The sequence below is a fragment of the Hemitrygon akajei genome, chromosome 4 (genome assembly GCF_048418815.1).
Source record: "Hemitrygon akajei chromosome 4, sHemAka1.3, whole genome shotgun sequence".
Taxonomy (NCBI): domain Eukaryota; kingdom Metazoa; phylum Chordata; class Chondrichthyes; order Myliobatiformes; family Dasyatidae; genus Hemitrygon; species Hemitrygon akajei.
The window spans coordinates 55,655,773-55,679,623 of NC_133127.1; the positions used below are offsets into that span (position 1 = coordinate 55,655,773).

At 39.0% G+C, this 23,851-nt stretch overlaps 1 protein-coding gene across 3 annotated transcripts in view; it reads left to right on the top strand.

Annotated features, from left to right (window-relative positions):
• The window catches only part of LOC140726364 (evC complex member EVC-like), an 80,549-nt gene that overhangs the window by 23,887 nt on the left and 32,811 nt on the right, over nt 1-23,851 (top strand). For all 3 annotated transcript variants that reach the window (XM_073042644.1, XM_073042645.1, XM_073042646.1), the window contains exons 6-9: nt 1,139-1,237; nt 4,356-4,490; nt 18,084-18,230; nt 20,304-20,520. In XM_073042644.1, coding sequence (XP_072898745.1) covers nt 1,139-1,237; nt 4,356-4,490; nt 18,084-18,230; nt 20,304-20,520 — 598 coding nt within the window. The remainder of the gene's footprint in view (nt 1-1,138; nt 1,238-4,355; nt 4,491-18,083; nt 18,231-20,303; nt 20,521-23,851) is intronic.

A 23,851-nucleotide genomic window follows, 5' to 3' on the forward strand; every position in this document is an offset into this window, starting at 1 on the left:
ATGGCAGCATCTAGAAGGGAGCATGGCCTCAATGATGGACACTGCTGTCCTGTCACAGTGCTCCTTGTGGATGTGTTCAGTGGTGGGAAGGGCTTTATCCATGATGGTCTGGACTGTACCATTACTTTTTGTAGGCTTGTCCACTCAAGGGCAATGGTGTTTCCGTATCAGACTGAGGCAGTCAGTCAGTATATATAAGCTTGTCAAAGTTTTAAATGACATGCTGAATCTTTGCAAACTTTTTAGAAAGTAGAGGTGCTGCTGTCCCTTCTTTGCAAGGGCACTAATGTGCTGGACCCAGGACAGGTCCTCGGAAATGATCAATGCTAAGGAATTTAAAGTTGCTGACCCTCACCACCTCTAATAGCCTGATGAGGACTGGCTCATGGATCTCCAGTTTCCCCCTCCTGTATTCAAAAATTAGCACTTTTGGTTTTGCTGACAGTGAGTGAGGGGTTATTGTTGTGCCACCATTCAGTCTGATTTTCAATCTCCCCCCATATGCGGATTCATCCCCACCTTTGATCAGCCGACAACAGTAGTGATGTCAGCAAACTTAAATATAGCATAGGATCTGTGCCCAAGTCACACAGTCACACAGCCTCATGGTGCATCTGTGGTGATGGAGATTGTGGAGGAGATATTGTAAATCCAAACCAACTGGGGTCTGCAAGTGAGGAAATCAAGGATCCAGATGACAAGGAAGTATTGAGGCCTAGGTCTTAGAGCTTATTGATTAGTTTTGAAGGGATGCTAGTATTAAGTACTGAGCTGTAGAAATGAAGAGCATTCTGGTGTATGCATCTTCACTGTCCAGTTGTTCCAAGCGTGAGTGATGAGCCAATGAAATTGCATTTGCTGTTGACTTGTTGTGATGGTCAGCAGATTGAAGCAGTTACAAGTTGCCCCTCAGGCAGAACTCTGTGTGTTTCATCACCAACTTGTCAATGCACATCATCACAGTTGATGTAAGTGCAACTGGATGGTAGTCATTGAGGCAGGTTACCATGTTCTTCCTGGGCACTGGCATAATTGAATTCCGCTTGATGCACATGGGCATCTTAGACTGCTACATTATACTGCATATGTCATTTTTAACTACTCTGGGTCTCTGAATTCATCAATTTCTTTTCTTTAGATATTTCTTCAGTTATTAAGAATGGAACTGAATAATTTGTATTTAAGAGAGAAAATTGATGAGAGTGTCTACAGGGATTTTCTTTCCATGAAAGAGAAGGTAATGTTCATGCAGTCTTTTCTGCTTTCTTTAACAGAGTGAATAACCATTGGTATTAATGTAATAGTGCAGTGTTGTATATGTATGTAGACAATAACCTGTTAACAGAAGAGCTTTCCTCACAGCTGCTCTATATAAAATAATGATTACTTTTGGCTGGTCAAACCTGATGGTCATTTCAGGTTGCAGAAAAATATCATGGCATCATACAGAACAGATGCAGACCTTTTGGCCCACTGTTTCTATTCCAACCATCAAGTGCCCCTCTATACTGATCCATTTACCAACTTGCTCAATAACCTTCTATACCTTGATGATTCAAGTGCTCATCTAGATACTTTTGAAGTGTGAGAGTACCTGCCACTACTCTTCATTCAGGCAGTGTGTCCCAGGTTCTAATTTAAAAAAACTTCGGATTCCCTCTAAACCATAACTTGCATTCTAAATCTGTTCCCTCTAGCTTTAGATGCTTTGCCATGAGGAAAATATTCCCATGATCTACCCTATCTCCAGCCTGTACAGTCTCTCCTCAATCAAAATGCTACATTTCAGATAACATCCTGGTGCATCTTGTCTACACCTTCTCCAGGGCAGTCTTTTTCTTCCTGTACTTTGGCAGCTAGGATTGTACTCTGCTATACTCAGGACTTCTGTGTCAGACTGGCAAATTTTTCCAGACCATTGGATGATCCAACACACTTTTAATTATTTTTTTTTTAAATGTTCCATTGTAATAGCACCCTCCAGTGAGTCCAGTAAGACTTGGGAATATTGTGTGTGAACCAGGTTTATGGTGAGTCCAGGTAGTGGATGTACCAGGTTTCCAGTTAGTTTCGAGAGTAGGAACTGTGACTCTGCTAAGTCTTGAGGGAGAATGTTACCCAGTGAACCAAATGCTAAACCACACACACAAAATGCTGGTGGAACACAGCAGGCCAGGCAGCATCAATAAGGACAAGCACTGTCGACGTTTCGAGCCGAGACCCTTCGTCAGGACCCAAACCCGCTATTACAGCCATATATCCTTCCTTACTTCTCCTTATAGATGCTGCTTGGCCTGCTGTGTTCCACCAGCATTTTGTGTGTTGTTGTTTGAATTTCCAGCATCTGCAGATTTCCTCGTGTTTGCTCTTCAAATGCTAAACCATCAGGGTTTCCAGATATTCAGCAAATGATCAGAGTTTTATTGCCTGATTCCCTCTGACCTTCCCCTCTCTGAAGCAGAACATTCTGACCTTTGTCCACCCGCATGACACCAAGCTCTTCTTCCGCTACCTCCGTCTCCATGTCTACTTGTTTGGCAAAGACTCTCCAGCCCACACCAATGACCCTTTCTCTCGTATTCAACCCCCCTCCTCTTCCTGGACACCCTGCTCTGGATCATTTTATCTAATTGCTAACTGCTAATGAGACATCGTCTTTCTTGACTTTAACACTCCTCTCTCCAATTTTAACCTCACTCCCTCTGAACAGGCTGCTCTCCACTCTTCTGCACTTTATGCAGTTCAGTGTAGGTCTGTAGTCTAGTGTAGCTTTCTCTGGGTTGTTGGTTTTTTTATTATTATGTAGTTCAGTCTAGTTTTTTGTACTGTGTCGTGTAACACCATGGTCCTGAAAAACGTTGTCTCATTTTTACTATGCACTGTACCAGCAGTTATGGTCAAAATGACAATAAAAGTTGACTTGACTTCTCTGTACTAATCCCAATCCTAACCTCACCATCAGATCTGCAGATAACGGGGGAGGAGCGGGGTGCTGTAGCAGTCTGGTGGACTGACCTCTACCTTGCTGAGGCCAGACAGCAACTCTCAGACACCTCCTCTTGCTTATCCCTTGAACAGGACCCGCACTAAGGAGCCCCAAGCCATTGTCTCCTGCACCATCACCGACCTTATCGACTCTGGTGATCTCACATCCACTTTAGAAGCTCTTGGACTTGTGCCCTAAGGATCTTCTATTCTCCAAAACTCCTAGAACCCATTTATACATTGTGAATGTCCAGCTTGAATCTCGGAGTTAGGTCACTATTTCCAAAACTCCCACCACTTGCTTCCTACATTTCCTAAAACTAAGTTCATCACTGCACATTACTTACTCAGATTATCTGTGATTTGGCTTAAAAAATCTCTCCTGGATGCCCATTAAAAGTCCCACCTTTCACATTAAAACAATTCAAATTAATATTGGGGATGTTGAAATCCCCCAGTGCTATAACATCTCTGCGATTTGTGTACACGTCTGCTTCTCTACTTCCTGCTAACCACCCTGAGGAATATTTCATACCTCCGGCAAAGTGGACCACAGTAGCATAGCGATTAGCATAACACTGTTACAGCACCGGTGACCCAGGTTCAATTCTGCAGCTGTCTGTAAGGAGTTTGTATGTTTTTCTCACAGTTGTGTGGATTTCCTCTGGGCGCTCTGGTTTCCTTCTGCATTCCAAAGGCATATAGGTTAGTAGGTTAATTAGTCACGAGTGTAATGAGTTGGCATGGGCTCATTAGGCTGAAGAATGTGTTGGCATGCTGTATGCCTTTATAAAAGTGATCACTGTTTGTTCCTGAGCTTTATCCTTGTGTTTCTTGCCTTTGAGAATTGGTAGTAGAGAAAAAAATGATTAAATATTTAAGTATTCATACTTAATTTTGAGAAAAAAATTTAGACTAATATTTTGAATGCTACTTACAGTGGTTTCATTTGAAGTTTGATTCTGGTAAATTAAAGTTTAATTCTAACTCATAGAGTCTGGCAATATCTTTTGAACAGTAGGAAATGAGTTGCTTCTACAGTTCCCAACGGGGAATTCCATAATATCTTCTAGGCAGCCAGAGACAAAATCTTTATAGAAAAGTGGGCCAACCTTCTGTGTGCTTTATAATGACCAGCTTTAGGGAGGTCATTGCATAGTCTAGCAAGAAGCTTCTAGGTGAAAGTGCAGTGGATGGAAAAGTGTAAAGTGGAGGTGAACATCATTTTCCACATAATTGATTCATCAATATTATAAGAAATATATTCTAACTTAAAAAAAAGTCTAGGAACTCTTGATGGACAGGTCTTCAATTCTTTACAGATGCATCTAGAAACTGTAATAACTGATTAAAACTGTTCTTATTGAAAGGAATTGCAAGAACTGCTGAAGAAACATCAGTCAGTGTTGCCAGATGCAGCTGATAGGGAAGAATCCAATTGCCATTATACCTTGGAAGAAATTGAAAGGGATGAACAAGATTATTTGCAATATGCCATACAACAGGTAATACTTGGTTGTGTAGAGGCAGTTTTGTATTGCAGTAATAGTGGGATTGGTGATTGACCTTATGAGATCAGGCTACTTAATTATTTTGAAGATTCACCTTGCTCATACAACTGCTGATGCACAGTTATCATGGATAGACATGCAGTTGGACACATCTTCCATTTTAGCAAAGGTTAACATTCCAGTCATTAAAAATTTGTCCGCTTTCCCAAGATGAACTCAAAGAAATGGGAGCGTACAGAAAAGGTGTACGCAATTCTCTTTCTTTTCAAATCTTTTTATTGCATTATAATCAATTAAATGAGCATATCAATAATAACAATATCAAAAGAACAGGATTACAATAATAGCTATAACACATACAAACAATAAGTTCCAAATATCATATCCAGACATGTCCACCCGATCTCTTGATAATTGAAGCAGGAAAAAATTCAAAAGATTTGTTCAGAAGAAAAAAAACAAAAATCCCCTAAACAGAAAACAAAACAAAAAAAAAGAAAGAAAAACTGGGCTGCCATAATTTATTAATTATAATTATTCTGTCCTTGACTCTGTTCCTCCTTCCATAAATGGTTAAGTATTAGGAAAAAGGATTCAAACAAAGAAAAAAAAATCAACTTTAGTCATATGTATGGAAATATTAAATAAAAGACTCCCAAGTTTCCTCGAACTTAATCGAGGAATTAACCGTGCCACTCCTAATTTTTTCTAGGTTTAAACAAGCTGTAGTTTGAGAGAATCATTAAAGTGCAGTAGGGGGATCAAAATCTTTCCATTTAAATAAAATGGATCTTCTGGCCATCAGCATAACAAATGCTATCAAATGGCAGGCTGAAGATGATAATTAACTAGAATCAATCATTAGTAATCCAAAAATTGCGGTAATAGGATGGAGTTGTAAATTAATATAGAAAACTGCTGAAACAATATCAAAGCTGTCTTTCCAATATTTTTTTCAAAAGACAGGACCAAAACATATGGGTTAAAAAGCAACCAGAGTTACATCTATCACACATAGGATTTATATGGGAATAAAAACGGGCTAGTTTGTCTTTTGACATATATGTTCTATGAACCACTTTAAACTGAATTAAAGTATGTCTAGCACACATTGAAGAAGTATTAACTAATTTAATCTTTTCCCATTCTTACTTTAAGTTCTCGTTCCCATTCATTCTTTATTTTATCAGATATACCTGAAGAGATTTTCATGATCAAATCGTAGATAGTTGCTATTGCACTCTTTTGTAAGGGATTTAAACTTTAAATTTTTTTCTGTAATTTCAGCTTGATATGTCATCGGAAAGGTAGGCAAAATAACATTCAAAAAATTTCTTATCTGTAGATATCTAAAAAAGTTCGATCTAGGCAAATTGTATTTATTAGATAACTGTTCAAAAGACATAAAACAGTTTATTCCTTTCATTTTCCAAAGATGAAAGGCTTGATCAATTCTGGATGGTTGAAAAAAAAATTAATAAAATAGGGCTAGAAAGTGTAAATTTATTCAAATCAAAAAATTTACAAAACTGAAACCATATTCTTATTGCATATTTAATTATTGGGTTAGTAATTTGTTCAATTTAGTAAATGCAAAGGGGAGCAAAGCCCCTAAAATAGACGCCAATGAAAATCTTTGCACAGACTCATGTTCAAGATTCAACCACCTTGGACTTTGGGTTTTATCCAATTCTTGGGTCCAAAAGGTTAAATTTCGGATATTAATTGCCCAATAATAAAATTTAAAGTTCGGCATCACCAAACCACCATCCTTTTTGGATTTCTGTAAATATTTCTTACTCAACCTTGGATTTTTACCCTGCCATATATATGAAGAAATTTTGGAATCAATAATATAAAAAGAAGATTTAGGAATAAAAATTGGTACTACCTGAAATAAATAAAGAAACTTAGGTAAAACTGTCATCTTAATAGCATTGATTTGGCCAACTAATGATAAGGACATTGGAGACCATTTAGTTAATAATTGTTTAATATCAATTAAAGGTAAGAAATTAGCCTTAAATAGGTCCTGATGTTTCTTAGTAATTTTAACCCCGAAATACATAAAGTAATCTGTAGCCAATCTAAATAGAAAACTTCTGTAAATTAAAGTTTGCGTGTTTAATGGGAATAACTCACTCTCATCAAAATTTAATTCATAACCAGAAAAGCTAGTAAGTTGAGCAAGTAATGATATTACTGAAGGAAGGGATTTCTCTGGATTAGAAATATATAATAACAAGTCATCTGCATATAATGATACCTTATGTGTTTCATTGCCCCACATAATGCCAAATATATTGGTGAATCTTGAAAAGCAATCGCCGGGGGTTCTAAAGCAATGTCAAATAGTAAAGGACTTAAAGGGCAGCCCTGCCTAGTACCACGAAAAAGCCTAAAAAAGGGATATCTCTGACTATTTGTAACTACAGAGACCAAAGGAGTGTGATATATCAATTGAATCCAAAGATAAACTTTGGACTAAAATTAAATTTCTCAACTCTATAAAACAAATATTTCCATTCAATTCTGTCAAATGCCTTCTCAGCATCCAATGAAAATAATACATTTTGGAGTTTTAGGTGAAGTATATATAGTATTCAATAATCTCCTAACATTAAAGTACGAGTAACAATTTTTTATAAATCCTGTCTGATCTTCTGAAACAATTTTGGGCAACATGTTTTCCGATCTAATTGCCATTATTATAGAGAGAATTTTAAAATCTGCATTCAACAAAGATATTGGTATATATGAAGCACATGCCGTAGGGTCTTTATCTTTTTTAAGAATTAAGGAAATGGATGCTTCATAAAAGGATTGTGGTAGTTTACCTATCAATAAGGCATCTTTAAAAGTTCTACTTAACCAAGGAGAGAGTAGATCAGAAAAACATTCAAAAAAAATTCTACTGTAAATCCATCCGTACCAGGAGCTTTACCGGAGTTCATTAAAGAAATTGCTTTCTGTATTTCTTCCTCCGTAATCGGTGTATCTAATAGTAAACATTCATCAGATGATAGTTTGGGGATATTCAACTTCCCTAAGAATTCTGATTGATATAAAGAGGTGTAGAATTCTTGAAAGGATTTATTAATCTCATCGTGGTCAACTGTAAAATTGCCATCCTGTTTACAAACTTTAATAATCTGGTGTTTAACCAAAACAGTTTTCAATTGATTGGCCAATAATTTCCCTGATTTATCACCACGTACATAAAATTGAGATTTAGTTTTAAGTAACTGGTTTTCAATGGGAGATGTTAATAACAAACTATGTTGCATCTGAAGTTCAACTCTCTTTTTATAAAGCTCCAAATTGGGAGTAACTGAATATTCTTTAACAATTTCTTTAATCTTATCAACCAATGTACACACTTCATTATTGGTTCGCTTTTTTAATCCAGAAGAGTATGAAATAATTTGTTCACGAATATATGCTTTAAAAGTTTCCCATAATATCCCACTGGAATTTCCTTCAGTACAGTTAGTTGAAAAGAAAAAAAGTGATCTGTTCTTTAATGAAACTAACAAACTTTTAAGTCTTGAAGTAAGGTTGAGTTGAAACTTATATCAGCTAATTTAATTGATAATTTCAGAGGTGCATGATCAGAAATAGAAATTGATTCATAATCACAAACAATGACAGATGGTACTAATCGGGAGTCAATAAAAATGTAATCAATTCTAGAATAATTATGATATACATGAGAGAAAAAAGAAAACTCTTTATGATTAGGGTGTAGAAGCTGCCAAATGTCTGATATTCTAGAGTCCACTAAAAAAGAATTAATAAAAAATGCAGATTTATTTGGTAGGATTTGTTTAACTGTTGACCTATCCATCAAAGGATTCAAATAGCAATTAAAATCCCCACCCATTATCAACTTATATTCATTTAAATTAGGGAATAATGCAAATAATTTCTTTAAAAATTCAGGATAATCGACATTTGGAGCATAAATATTAACCATAACAACTTTTTGATTATAAAGCAATCCGGTGATCAACAAAAATCTACCAGTTGGGTCTGAAATTGTCTCATAATGAACAAATGGAATTGAAGAACCAATAAATATAGGAACACCTTTCACCTTTGTGGATGAATTAGAATGAAACTGCATCCCCCTTAAAAAAAAAAGTTGATTGTCCTCCCTCCTTAGATGAGTCTCCTGTGCTAAAATAATTTGAGCTTTCAGTCTATTAAATATTTTTAAAACATTTTTCCGTTTAATCAGATGGTTCAAACCATTAGTATTCCATGAAACAAAATTAATAGTCTTATCCATTTTCAATAAGTAAATCATATAATGTATAAAGGGTTAATCCTACTGTAGGGAAGTCATGTTCCCAAAAAAAGGAGAACAAGTCAAAAGAGGAACTGGAAGTCACGACAGTCAGACATTTTTGTAGTTTCAATCCAGCCCAGAAAAAACAGAAAGAAAAGAGAAAACACCCCTCCCCCACCCCACAAAACCCAAAAAATAACCAATAGACAGTTAGAAAGCAAACTACCCCAGATTCTACCCCATCTTTCTAGTGACAAAGTTCCAAAATTTTTTTTTAAAAGGATTCATACCACTCACATTTTGAGCTTCCACCGTTTTACTGTGTTTTTAAGAAAATCATGAAAAGCCAGTTTCAAAGAAAAGAAGGAAAAAGTGTTAATACATTATTTGTTTCACAAATTCAAAAAAGGACAATCAGTCCATTAGAACTCAAATCAAACATAGTTATTTTAAATAGTCGCAAGGGGGCAAAAATCAATAAAGAACGGTTTTATCATAGAGATATAACGAATACTCTTAATTCAAAACCGAATTACCTTTTACTAAAGTTGGGGAGAGGAAAATAATATTTCAAACGATGAAAGTCCAGATTTATAAAAATTTTTTAAAACTTAAACCAAGTGTATGTTAAAACATGATAACAAACAAAGTTAATCATTAATCTGTAGGGGACTGCCATGTTTTAAATTTACACCAGTCGCAAATAGACTGAACAAAGTAAAACCAAGTGCGCAACAGACACTCGGCCATTTTAAACTTTTTAAAAAGTATTTCAGAAAGCCATTTTAAAAGACAAAAAATTATTATCTTAAAAATACGGCAAATACTCATAATTTGAAACAGAAAACACATTTTACCAGAACATAAGTAAAAAAGAAACATATAAGATCTACCATTAAACTGTAGACTCTAGCAAATTACCATTTTAGTTTGAACTATCGAAAGCAGTTTTTAATCATCGAAACCATTAGACTGTAACAGACTGTCAACTTTATTCACTAGGCAAATAAAATCTGTCATTAAACTATGGAAAACTGTCATTTTCTGTCAAAGACAATTTTAAATCCACATAGCCGTTAGACCATATCAAAACTATCAAACTTGTACTTAGTTCCTTGAAAAATTTTTGAGACTTTTCGACTGAAGTGAACCATTTGAGGGAGCCATCAGATAAGATTATTTTGAGGCGAGCCGGATATAATAACGCGCGCCTGAATTTAGCATGATACAAATCACTCATCACCGATTTAAATGCGGATCTCTGATGCATTACTCTGGGACTATAATCTTCTGCCAATCGAAATTTATGATTTCCATATACCATAACTCTTTTCTGACGGGCAAGTCAAATTAACTGTTCCTTAATATGTACATAATGAAATCGTAAAATGATAATCCTTGGTTTGGAACCCGATGCCCACCTCGTTCTCGGGACCCTATGTGCGCAATCCAGAATCGGTGACTTTGGAAACATTTTCGAGCTGTTACGTACCCCGTAACTGGGTCACTTACCAGCAAAGCTAGAGAGGTCCGTTGAAGTCTGATGGGACTATTTTTAACAGTATTTATTGATAAAAATACACAAAATTAATATCAATGCAAACATACAGACAATATATGTCGTCAATACTAAATCTAAAAGCACGGATATAATAATAATCAATAAGAAATAGCTCTATCGTTGTCTCGGGGATAATGTATTGTCCGATGGAAATATAAAAGTCACTCAAGTTCATTCAAGCTGCAGCTTTTCGTTGGAGAGAGAGACGGAGTTTAGAACTTGCCCGTTTTCCTTTTTATGATGTCGATCCTTCGAAATGTCATCGGTGTCCTTTTCCTTTTAGCTAAGCCGTCTTCCGTGGTAAGGCCTCAATCCCGGGCAACAGGAAAGGACACACATGGACCTCCCACCGGCTGTCGCTATTAAACGCTGTCACGGGATTTCTAGCCTTTCTCTGGTGTGTCTAAAAGGGTTGTTCCCCAGACCTTCTTTTATCCTTACTCACGGGGTCTCAGATGTCAATCAGGTTGGGGAGGATGCCATCCCCCCAACCAGCCCACATTGCTCATTCCTTGAGGGCATCAATGAATAGCACAGCGCTCAATACACAATTCCGTCTCCAAGAGACAATGGCCGGTTCCCGTGGCTTTGAAATCGCGGAGGGCCAGGACATTCCAAACCCCCTGTGGATTCTGCATCTCTCTCTCATTTCCTGGGTCTCCTGACCTGAATTAATAGCGATCTTGCGATTCTCAAAAAGCAGGGGGCTACTTTCTACCCTTTGGCCCCTCAGAGTTGGAGTGCAGGCGTAACACCCCCTTTCTTCAACGCATTTTTTTACCATGGGAAAAAAACGAAGTAATTCAGAGTCTTACAGGATTTTAGAATCTAACACAATACAAAAGGTTTTTTTTTCACTACAGAGTAATACCGTTATACATTCAATTCAGCATCTAAACAGTTACCGATTACATTGTCACTTCCTTTAATATCTTAACATCTTGTACCTTACTAAAGTCTTGTAGCATCAGACTCCAATTTTATAACCACCTATTTTTATTTCTTATTTTCTTTAGCAGACAAAAACTAAAGAGTTGTGATCTTAGCTTACAGGTATACTACAAAAGTTCAGGCAACTACTAATCTTTGTTACTTTCAAACTTAACAGTCAGGCTTCTATGGGGGTTGTCTTTATTATTCACATGCTCTGTCGAAATCCCTTAAAACCGGCTTCTGCTATTTAAAAATGGCGTCCCATTAACCCTCGCCTCTTTTACCCTGGCGAAATAGGCTTTCGCCCGCTCCTTTCATAGGAGTTATTTTATCAACAATGTGTTCCAAACTTAGACCATCTTCCAAATCTCCACACAATTCTTTAATTTTACGCAGGTTGCTAGTTTTCTCCTCAGGACCCTTCAGGCTATTAGTTTTCAGTTCGAACTCTTTGTTCAAACAGCATTTCAAATTCTGCCTTGTCACACCACACTCTGGAATAACAATAGCGTGTGGGGCCCCTTTACCTTCCAACTCAACCTGTAATTGATTCACAGTCCTTGTGGTACCAAGCCATTGTCTCTGTAGCCTGGTTGCTGCTTCTGATATCAGTCCAGCCTTTAAATTTTCTTCATTCAATTTGGGAACTACACTTTTCCCTTTTCCTTCAATAATAATATTCACCTCACCACCTTTGATCTCCTCATTAACTTTTAACACACCTTCGAGCACAAACACCTGGGAACTCTCACTTCCCACTATTACCAAGGTTAACCCTTTCTTCACTGAACTAAGTCCATCTGACCCACAAGGACTGCATTCCTTTTTAACTGAATCAAATACCTCAGACTATTTCTGAGCTCCATTACTAGGTTCAGTACCACGTGCATCCATATCTTGGACACACTCAAACAGGACATTTGCCTCTTCTAGGCTTTCAATACCCGTACCCGATTCAAATTCTAACTTCCCCTGATCCTCCCAGCTACTCTCTGGGCAACTCCCTTCCGGAGTAAACTCAACCGGCTGAAGCAACCTCATCTGCCAACCCAGCAGACTTCTTCAAGGTAAGGGGACACTTTTCATCTAGGACTTCCTTCATTTCATTATCGGGAACACCTTTAGAATTTTCACCTTCTTCAAACATGTCTGCCAAACCAGACAGATCATCCATGTCCAACCCTGGACCTTTTAACAGCTTTATCTGTTTCTCATCTTTATTTCGTGCCTCTAGAACTTTTCTCCTTGCTAAGGGAAAGTCTACCTCCTCTCCCTTACTCCCTTTCACTTTACTACTCTTAGTTTTACCACCCTCTAAACCCTTGTGGTACAGGGTCGGTAAAAACGTCTCGGCCAAATTGATACTGGCCGGATTTAAACTGCTCTCGTTCTCAGCTGCCTTTCTCGACATGCTGCGAGTGATCGCGCATGCAGGATAGATCTTGGAATCTAGGGGCGGGGCCTCCACCGGCTGTCTCGTCAGCTTCATTGCTGACCAAACCTTACCACCGGCTAAATCATTACCCAGAAGGACATCCGCGTCAGTACTCTGGAATTCTGATCGCACCCCCATTTCAACTGGTCCAGATACCAGCTCACAATTTATAATGATCGTATGCAAGGGCACCGTTTCCGTCCCTTTTCCTATTCCTTTCACAGCTACCATTCCCATCTTGCGACCAAAATCCAGTACCTTACTGCTAATCAATGACAGTTCAGCTCCCGTGTCTCTCCAGATTCGCACGGGAACTGGTGGGTCTCCCTCTCATACAGACATGGTTCCGTTTGACATACAAGTCTCAGACCCTTCTCGTACCCTGTCTACCCGGGGCTCTCTTGTCGATTTACTGATTACCACGGCACATCCTATAGGGACTGCTGCTTTCCCTTTTCCTATCTCCTTCCTCGGAGCAAAGCACCTAGATGCAATATGTCCCCCCTTTCCACAATTAAAACAGGTCAAGCCTGGAAATCTCTGGCCGTCTTGCCTCTCCTCCCCAATCTTACCACTAGCTCCCAGCGGGACCTCTGCCTCAGCCGGCGGGCTTTCTCTATTGTTCCCACGGTCTCTCTGGTAAATTTATTCGAGGAAAACTTTGATTTGTGGGTTAGGGCATATTCATCTGCGAACCTAGCAAATTCGGAGATGGACTTATTCGGCTTCTCATTCAAATACATCCGGATATCCTCCGAAACACAACCTTTAAATTCCTCAATCAGAATTAACTCCCTGATACGCCAAAAATCCTCTTCCACTGTTTCTGCTGTACACCAACGATCCAAGAGCACACCCTTCTCATAGGCAAACTCGGTATACGTCTGATTCCACCCTTTCTTTAAATTTCTGAACTTTTGTCTATACGCCTCAGGTACCAATTCGTAAGTCCAGAGAATGGCCTCTTTTACTTTGGCATAATTCTCCGCCTCTTCCTCCTCCATGGACAATGCCGTATATGCTCGTTGTGCCTTCCCTTTTAACACACTTTGTAACAACGCCACCCACTGCTCTTTGGGCCACTTCTGATTCACTGCCACCTTTTCAAAAAGCAAAAAAATAACTATCAACATCTGTCTCCTCGAACGGAGTTACTAACCTCAACTCCCAACTAACATTAAACCGCTCCTCACGGTCTGACCCTTGAGCTCTTCTCTCTTGCCTTAACTTTTCCATATCCAAGTCATGTTGCCTCTGTTTCTCTGCCTCCCTCTCCTTCTCGGCTCTTTCCTTTTCTTTTTCAGCTCTTTCCTTTTCTTTCTCAGCTCTCTCCCTCTCTTTTTCAGCTGCTTCCAGCTGTTTTAACTGAATTTCATGCTCTCTTTGCTTCTCAGCTCGGTCCTGCTCTTTTTTCACCTCTAACCCCTTTAGCTGGAGCTCATGCTCCCGTTTCACCTCTAACTCCTTTAGCTGGAGCGCATGCTCCCTTTGTTTGTCAGCTCTTTCCTTTTCTTTCTCAGCTGCTTCCATCTACTTTAATTTAATTTCATGTTCCAACCTTAATTTCTCCAACTCTAACTGAGCTGTCCCACTAGCTGGTACCTTTTCAGGGATATTTTCCAATACCTCAGCTGCAAACACATTCTTCTCAATATAATACTGAGTTATGGCCCTTCGCACCTCCCGCTTTTTCATTGACAACCTCACCTCTGCGAGGTTTAGCCCCTTCGCCATATTTATCAAGTCCGATTTGGTGGCCGCCTCTAGCGCCTCCAGAGTCGGGTTTTCTATAAATTCATCCACATCCATCTTTGCTGGTTTCCCGTCTGGCTACCCGCGTACCAGATCCAAGTTTGGACTTACAAGCCCAATTCACTGGCCTCCCAATTTGGTGTCAAATCCTGAGACGAGAACCCCAATTGTTACGTACCCCGTAACTGGGTCACTTACCGGCAAAGATAGAGAGGTCCGTTGAAGTCTGATGGTACTATTTTTAACAGTATTTATTGATAGAAATACACAAAAGTAATATCAATGCAAACACAGATCATATACGTCATCAATACTAAATCTAAAAGCACGGGTATAATAATAATCAATAAGAAATAAGCGGAATCGTTGTCTAGGGAATAATGAATTGTCCGATGGAAATATATAGTTCGTTCAGTTCATACGGGCTGCAGCCGTTGGGGACCCTGTGTGGCAATTGTTGGAGAGAGAGAGAGAGACGGGTTAAAACTTGCTCATTCTGTTTATGATGTCAATCCTTCGAGAGTCGTTGAGAGTTGAGTTCCCCGTTGTTAGCTAAAAACCGTTTTTCCGTGGCAAAGGTCACCGATTCCGGACAAATGGAAGCAGACGCACATGGCCTTCCACCGGCTTTCACTATTACGGGATCGCTAGCGTTTTTTCTGGTGCGTCTGAGGGGCTGTTCCCACAGACCCTCTTTTTATCCTGACTCACAGGGTCTCAGGTGTCAATCAGGTTGGGGATGATGCAATCCCTCTACCAACCTCCTCCTTGGTTCATTGCCTGGGGCTTTGATTGCATCGTCCAGGATGCAATACACAAGTCCGTCTCCAAGAGACAATAGCCGGTATCAATGGGTCCGCCTTTCGGAGGCCAGGACACATTCTAACCCTTTTGTGGATTCTGCATGTCTCTCTCTCATTTCCTGTGTCTTCTGAATTGACTCAATAGTGATCTTGCGATTCACACAAAGGAGGGGGCTACCCCCGCACCCTTCGGCCCCTCAGAGCTGTGGTACATTCATAACAATTTATTGATAAAAATACACAAAAATAATATCAATGCAAACATACAGATAATATATGTCGTCAATACTAAATCTAAAAGCTCGGGTATAATAATAATCAATAAGAAATAGCTCTATCGTTGTCTAGGGGATAATGTATTGTCCGATGGAAATATAAAAGTCACTCAAGTTCATTTAGGCTGCAGCTTTTGGTTGGAGAGAGAGAGACGGAGTTTAGAACTTGCCCGTTTTCCTTTCTATGATGTCGATCCTTCGAAATGTCGTCGGTGTCCTTTTCCTTTTAGCTAAGCCGTCTTCCGTGGTCAGTCCTGCCAATTCCGAGGCAAATGGAAAAGGACGCACGTGGGCTTTCTACCGGCTTTTGCCTTTACGCTGTCACGGGATTTCTAGTGTTTCTCTGGTGCGACTAAAGGGGTTGTTCCCCAGACCTTCTTTTATCCTTACTCACGGGGTCTCAGATGTCAATCAGGTTGGGGAGGATGCCATCCCCCCAACCAGCCCACATTGCTCATTCCTTGAAGGCATCAATGAATAGCACAGCGCTCAATACACAATTCCGTCTCCAAGAGACAATGGCCGGTTCCCGTGGCTTTGAAATCACTGAGGGCCAGGACATTCCAAACCCCCTGTGGATTCTGCGTCTCTCTCTCTCATTTCCTGGGTCTCCTGACCTGAATTAATAGCGATCTTGCGATTCTCAAAAAGGAGGGGGCTACTTTCTACCCTTCGGCCCCTCAGAGTTGGGGCGCAGGCATAACAGAGCCAAACACCTTCCTTAAAAATTGAGAGAAAAATTCAGTGTGGTCTTCTCCTTTTTCAGTATCTTCAGGCAGGCCAATTATTCTAATATTTTGTCTGTGACTTCAACCTTCCAGATAGTTCATCTTAATTTTCTGTTGCTCCAATGTTTGAATAGCTGAATACAGTTTCCTTTCCAGTGTTTCGACTCTGCCTTCCATCTTCTTGTCGGCTTCCTCAAGTTCAAAAGCACGTCCCTGTAACTGCTTGGTCTCCCGTTTAAATGTTTCCATTGCATTATTAATCATCCTTAACGTCAAATCCACAGTGTCGATTTTCTCTTCCAATTTTAAATCTCTCTGCTCGATTTTCTCATTCAATAATTTCAAAACTTTCATTTCCAGTTTCAGATTTTTTTGGTTGATTTTTTTTTTCATCCAGTAATTTCAATATTGCATCCAGGGTAAGCTCACCCTCTCCACTGCTTTCAGCTAGTTTCTTTTGTCCTCTGGTACTCATTTTCTCTAAGTAAAGATCAGATTTTAAGCATATAAGAAAGTTATATGCTTTAGTATAAGTAAGTAATAGAAGAGTGATAAAAGATTGAAAACTTTAGGAGCAAGCTTCAACTCAACTCACTCCATCAGACGCCACCTAGAGACTCTCAAACAAAAGTACGCAACTGTCAAACAGAAAGGAATCCATGGGTAAATCACAGCAACACGGCAAACTCATTTATCATAATAGGTCAGCAGCTTGTGTGCGGATGTACTTAGTCGTTTCTGACAATCCAATTTGTGTAGCTGATGGACATTAAACCCATGGTGGTCATATTAAAGTCAAGACTGCATATTGTAGATTTAAGATGAGAGGAAGCAGATGTAAAGGGGATTTCACTCTGTTGTATATAACAATAAACTAGTATAATCTAATCATCCCCTAATCTGTGTCAATCTGTTGCACTTTTCCATACCAGGAGTAATTTACAGTGCTCAATTAAGTTGTCATAATTTCTTTTGTATGTGGGAAGAAACAGGAGCAGCCTGTGGAAACACATGTAGATACAAGGGAATCACGCAAACTCCACCCAGACAGAAGCTGAGGACAGGCCAATTTCAGCTCCACAGAGCTTTGAAGAAGCATCACAAAACATTGGTGCAGACATCATGAATTAACCCCAAGTTCTTTTACTCTTTCCCCATATGTACAGTATATCACATTGCATCTCAGTATGAGGCCCTCTGTTAGTCAGGATCATCCATGGATGGTATGTCCCAGCAGTCTACATGATACGCAAGCCAGGGCAGTACGATATGGAGAGCAAGCTGTTGCCCATTGGGCAGGCTCCCCCTCTCCACACAGCTGATGAATCCAAAGGAACGGCAGAGACTGATACAGTTTGGTATCAGCGGTGTCGAGGGAGTTGACGGTCAGCATTGAACTCCACGTAGGACTGCTTAGGGACTCCAGCTCCAGATTTTTCCTTGGAGTTTACTCCCAAAGCTTTCCCCATGAGTGGGGATAGCCTCCTGGTTACGCAGCACCTTTCTATATGTTGTACTTTGTGGTTTTTGTGTATTTTTCTACATCGTAATACACACCAGAGGTTAAGTTCTCCAAAATTATTTTTGGATTAATTCAAATTGCAAGTTATCACTTCATCTAATAATACACTTTCTGGTGAAGCCTTTCACTCTATAAGATTTCGCCCAGCACCACATGAGAATACAGACACCTGAGAACACTTTAATTTACATTACCTGGGCTGCTAGATGTATATTCGGCACTGGATCTCTTCTGCTTCAAGCAGATAAATTAAGGATTTATTTTTCATTTATTTGTTTATCTCTCAGATGAGTAAATTCTTCCAGCAAACTGAAATACTTCTGAAACACTCTGAGCTCCCTGAAATCACTGTGAGGGAGATAATGCAAAACATAGGGGACAAAATGTCCCAGGTGGAGAGCATGCTGACTGACACTCTGACATCGCAAGTCATGGTAAGTAGCAATAATATAATATTCCAGTGTGCAGACATTTTAAACCTTTATTTTGTAGTAATGACAAGTTCAATTGCAGGCTATTTGTTCACAAAGGTAGCATTTCCCCAATATTTGACCTACAGTGTGGTGCACACAATAAGACAAGCCAAAAGCTATTAGTGTGGTATTGGAAAACAAAAGAGAAACTATTGGTTGTGCCACAAAGTAAAATTTCATTAACAAGTAGGTTTTATACCCATCAAAAAGAAAGGGTAGGAACATTTTTCTAGGGATTTTTTGTGGGCTAAGGAGAACAAAATTGTTCCTTTTGGTTGTTAAAAACACAGAAATCTTGTTGCCAACAGCTTCACTCTACTATTACTGAGCTCAATGGGAAACATATCAAACTATAAAAGTTCCATACTGGTCCTGACAGAAAATCTGCTAGCCATTAATACTGCATGTAGGCATGGACTGCCTATGTGGCACATGTCTCTGGGCTGGCTTGTTATAATCAAAGCTGACATTTTGTCTGCACTATACATCGAAGGAAAATATTGAAATAAAATTTAAATATGTTAAGGAACATAACAACATTTGATGTTAACTGATTTGTATGTTCATGGAACACAGCAGGCCAGGCAGCATCTATAAGGAGAAGCACTGTCAACGTTTCGGGCCGAGACCCTTCGACAGGACTAGGGTCTCTGTGTTCTCTGTAGGGTCTCTGGCCTGCTGTGTTCCACCAGCATTTTGTGTGTGTTGTTTGAATTTCCAGCAACTGCAGATTTCCTCGTGTTTGTATGTTCATAGTGGTCATTCTTGGCATTTATGTGGAGTGTTCTGATTAGAGCTGAAAATAGTCAAATCATCAGGAAACAATCTACTGATGGTATGAAAAAGCAAAATTAATTAATAATAACTGAATATGATTTGTTTGAGGTTTCACAAGGTTAATGTTCTTGGGGTCTGACAACTGACTTTATACAAGCACACCAATCTTAGTTGGTATTCATATGAAACTGGCTATTGGATGATTCTCCTTGTGACAACCATTGACTTTCCTCAGTTGCTTGGTGAAAATTTCCGCTTATTTTTTCTTTTCTTCTACGTGGAGCCTTCGTTGCATGATGAACAAAGATCACGCGGCTGGTTAGGCAGCATCTGCAGGAAACAAAATAGATTAATACTTCAGGTCAAAGGCCCTTTTTCAATTCCGTTGTTGTTTTCAATTTCTGCCACCTACCTTTTGATTTCGATGAGGTCTTACTTCATGTTTAGATGACGATTGTGATAAAGTCCGTAGGTAAGCAGCTTTGGAGAAAAAAATCCAATTGAATACTGGAAAGCCATCTGAATGGCAGCACTGGTGTTCCTCCCATCACTTTGGTGCTTTTGTGATCCAGAGGTTCTTCAGGAGTCAAGAGTGAGGCATAAAACTTATTACTAAGCAATGTTATTAAGTGTTACAAGAACAAAGAACAAACAAAAAAGGCTAAGGTAAAAGTTGTCATGATCATCCCATGCTCAGACTAGAGATAACAAAAATTCCAGTGATAACAACTAACCTATAAAGAAGCCAGATCCAAGTGGCCTAACACCTGCTACAGAAAACTAAAAAGCTTCCAGAAAATAAAACACACAGGCAGCTGTATTATAATTGCTGGAAAATTTGCTAAACAATTTCATGTACATAGGTGATTATATGAAAATACAAACAAATATAGGAAAGTTAAATTACAAGAAAAGTAACAATTCTATACCCTAATCCATCACTTATCCAAGTAACTTGGAGCTATTAAACATGTGCTCTTAGATAGAGATGAAAAGTGCTTGCAACTCATTCAATTTACTAGCCATAAAAGAAAAGTGATGTTTTGTAACTGTTGTTTTATTATAAGCTTTATATTCAGTGAGAACTTCCAGCAATAGTTAGCCCAAACTATTGTGTTTAATAGTTGTGGTCTTAAACATTACAAGAAAATCATTACAACCACATTAAATCAGCAATGTTATAAATGCTTATTCTATGGCTGTGTAGCTATGTTATATAATGATATATTGATAAGGATTTTACTTTTCATTAACTAGGTTATTGTGGATAAGTTGATGCGTTGGAAGTTCATGGCAAAAAGCCTTTATTTCCTCAAGCGGCTTGCTCAGCAGGAAAACAGAGACAAGTTGAAGATGGTGACATCTGTCCTGGACACTCTCACCAGAGATGCTATGTTGACATCTTTGCAAAAAGAAGAGCTAACAGCTAGATTACAAAATACAATTTGGGGTTGTGTGAACACATTGAATAATGGTAAGTCTTATGAGATGTAGACTTGATTATTGAAAGGTTATAATATCAAGGCTTTATATTCTGCTTTTTGACTAACTCAAGGCTGTTGGTATGCAAGTGTGCCAAACACTTGACTGTGGACACATATAAATTCATTAAGCTTACATCTTTGCTAACTACTTCCATTTGTAATGGTCTTTTTGAAAATAAATGGGTATTTTTAGAGCCTAAAGGTTGGTGAGACCATCTACAGAGGGAGGCTGTATAACATTTTATTGTCATTTATGCTCTTTTCTGCTATTCTACCCATATCATATAATTTGATCCAATCATTAATGGTCAGGCTGGAGGAAGGAAGTGTAACCAGCACTGAATTTTTAGTAAACACAAAGTATACTGCAGATGCTGTGGTCAAATCAACACGTACAAACAAGCTGGAGGAACTCAGCAGGTCAGTCAGCATGCTGCCTGACCTGCTGAGTTCATCCAGCTTGTTTGTATTAAAGTTTTAGACTTGGTGCAGCATGAAACCACTCGCTAGAGTTGGGAAAATACTGTGTCAAAAGTGCTGGCTTTGTTGTCTCTGACAACTCTGAGATGTTCTGGAACATATTGCCTAAGTGAAGGGGAAGGCTGGGGCTCTCACAGCATTTAGGTACCTTCCACATAAATCAACAAACCATGAAAGGCAATGGACATTAGTACAGACAGACACTTGATGGTCAGCATGCTTATGATTGACCAAAAGGCCCCTTTATGTTGGATTACTCTATAACTCTTGTTTTATTCTTATATTTTCTCGAATTTCTTTATGACGTGGTACAACACCATTTGGCCTGTTGAGCCACTGTGTTGGCTATCAGAGAAATCATATCAGTCCTGTTCCCTGAAGACTATTCTCTCACAGGTCCATTAACTCCCTCAAAACTCTTATCACCAAAAGGGCTGACATACTGAATGTGGTTATGTGGGAAAATATTCTCTTTGCTGAAGGTAAATTACAAGCCTCCTAACATTCAGTGGGAAATAGAGGAGAAGATGTGTAGAGAACCCACAGAGATGTGTACGAGTGACAAGTTGTAGTAGGTTGGGGATTCCAGCTTCTCCATTATCAGTTGGGATTGGCTTAATGTGAAGAGTGCATCCAGGAGGACTTGGGGGGCAACTTGTATGTTGATTGTCCTACTAGAAGGGGGAATACAGGATATAATATTGTGGAATGTACCCAGGTAAAAAGATTGAACTTTAAGTGTGAGAGTGTCTTGGAGATAAGGATGAGGTAATAAAGGTTGTCCTGAGTCGGAAGGAGATTTACTTCAATGTCATAGGACAAGACCTGGCAAAATTAGGCCTGTGGCAGTAACTTGCTGGTAAGTTTCTAACCGACAAGTGATAATCATTCAAATGTGAGACAACAGGAAGTTGGAGTGAAAGGTAATGATAACATGTCTAAGGAATCCTGGGTGTCAAGAGGCATTGAGGGCTGGATTAAAAGAAGTGAAGCATTGAGCAGATGTAGAGACTGAAAAAAGGGAGTCCTTCAAGTGTACAGAAAGTGCAGTAGTGAAATCAAGAAAGGATTTAGAAAGGGGAAGTGTGGCATGAAATATCACTGGGCAACAACATTAAGAAAAATTTCAAGTCATTTCCTACCTATATTAAGAGAAATGGGGTGATTATTTATGGTGAACAATTGGACTCATTAAGCACTAAACTGTATTTCTGTATTTGGAGCCAGAAGACACAGGTAGAGTCTTAAATGAGCATTTGACTTTTATATGCACTAAGGATGTTAGAGATGGAGAGCTCAGGAAGAGATGCAATGAAATTACATTAAAAAGCAATTAATATATGTCTTAAACACAAAAAAATTCTGCAGATGATGGAAATCCAGAGCAACACACACTAAATTCTGGAGGAATTCCGCAGGTCGGGCAGAATCAATGGAAATGAATAAACAATCGATATTTTGGTCCAAGACCATTCATCAGGATTGGAAAGGAAGGGGAAGGGGCCGGGGCCTGTCATATTTTGAAACTCCAAAACATAAAATTAATCTAAGGAAAAATAAGGGATTCCGAGAAATGCGTGTAAACTTCATTTTTACTTTTAGCGAAGTGCACACTTGATACATGGTAGCTTGATTTACATTTAACCTACAAAGGTTATGTAAACAACAAAATGTTTAATCAAACAATATATTTACAATATTACTAATATATTAAATACAGAACACTCCTCCCTGCTTAGCTATAAGCTCCAAATCAATATAGACTACAATTCAACTCAGTACCTGCATGTAACCTATTGCTCTCATGTGTGTGTGTGTGTTTAAAAAAATTTATACAACTACACACAGTATACTATACAACTACTATATACACCTCCATATAAATGTATATTTTTTTAAAAATGTGAGTACAATCTATTGCATACTAAAAGGATCAATAATTAAGACCAGCTCTCAAAGCATGGGAAAAAATCTAGGGAGTGCAAACACAATGCTTTCATTGGCCAGGATCTCCCTATGGCCAAACTGTGGTCCATTGATACTGCCTACTGAACATGTCCTTGGAAAGAGCTATTGGGAACACTTCAGGCCATCCACAACTACCAAGAAATTTGTGCCCATGAATGGTCTGGCAAAATCCACTTGAATCCTCTGCCAGGGCAATGCAGACCGTTCGAAGGGATGGAGAGGTGTTGCCCTTGGGATCTTCTGGACGTGTTGGCACCTTTAACAGTGCATGGCAAGCTGCTCGATTTGCTATTCTATCTCAGGCCACCAGACAAAGCTTTGAGCCAACACTTTCATTTTGACCACACCTAGATGACTGGCATGTAGTTCCTCCAACACTTTAGCTCTCAGCTTGGATGGTACAACAACTCTTAATCCCCACATAAGGCATTCTCTGTCAAGGGCAAGTTCATCCCAGTGCTGGTAAAGATGGGTAACTCACATTTCTGCTACACATTCCAGCCATTTTGTGTGGCCATGTAGAAATAAGATAATGTGGGGGCTCTTCTGCTTTCCCTTTGGATCAGTTGTGTCATAACACAGAGACTTACAATTTGTGTTAGGGAGAATGTGTCAAGAGGTGGTTCCTCTTATAAATTTTTCAGTTATTTCCTTTTCAATAGGTACACTTAATGTCAGAGAAATGTATACAATATAAATCCTGAAGTTCTTTTTCTTCACAAACATCCACGAAAACAGAGGAGTGTCCCAAACAATGAGTGACAGTTAAATCATTAGAACCCCAAAGCCACCCCTCCCAGACACAAGCAGCAGCAAGGTAAACAGGAGAATCCATAAACATTTCCATGATTAGATGTCCTCTTGAATTCAGTC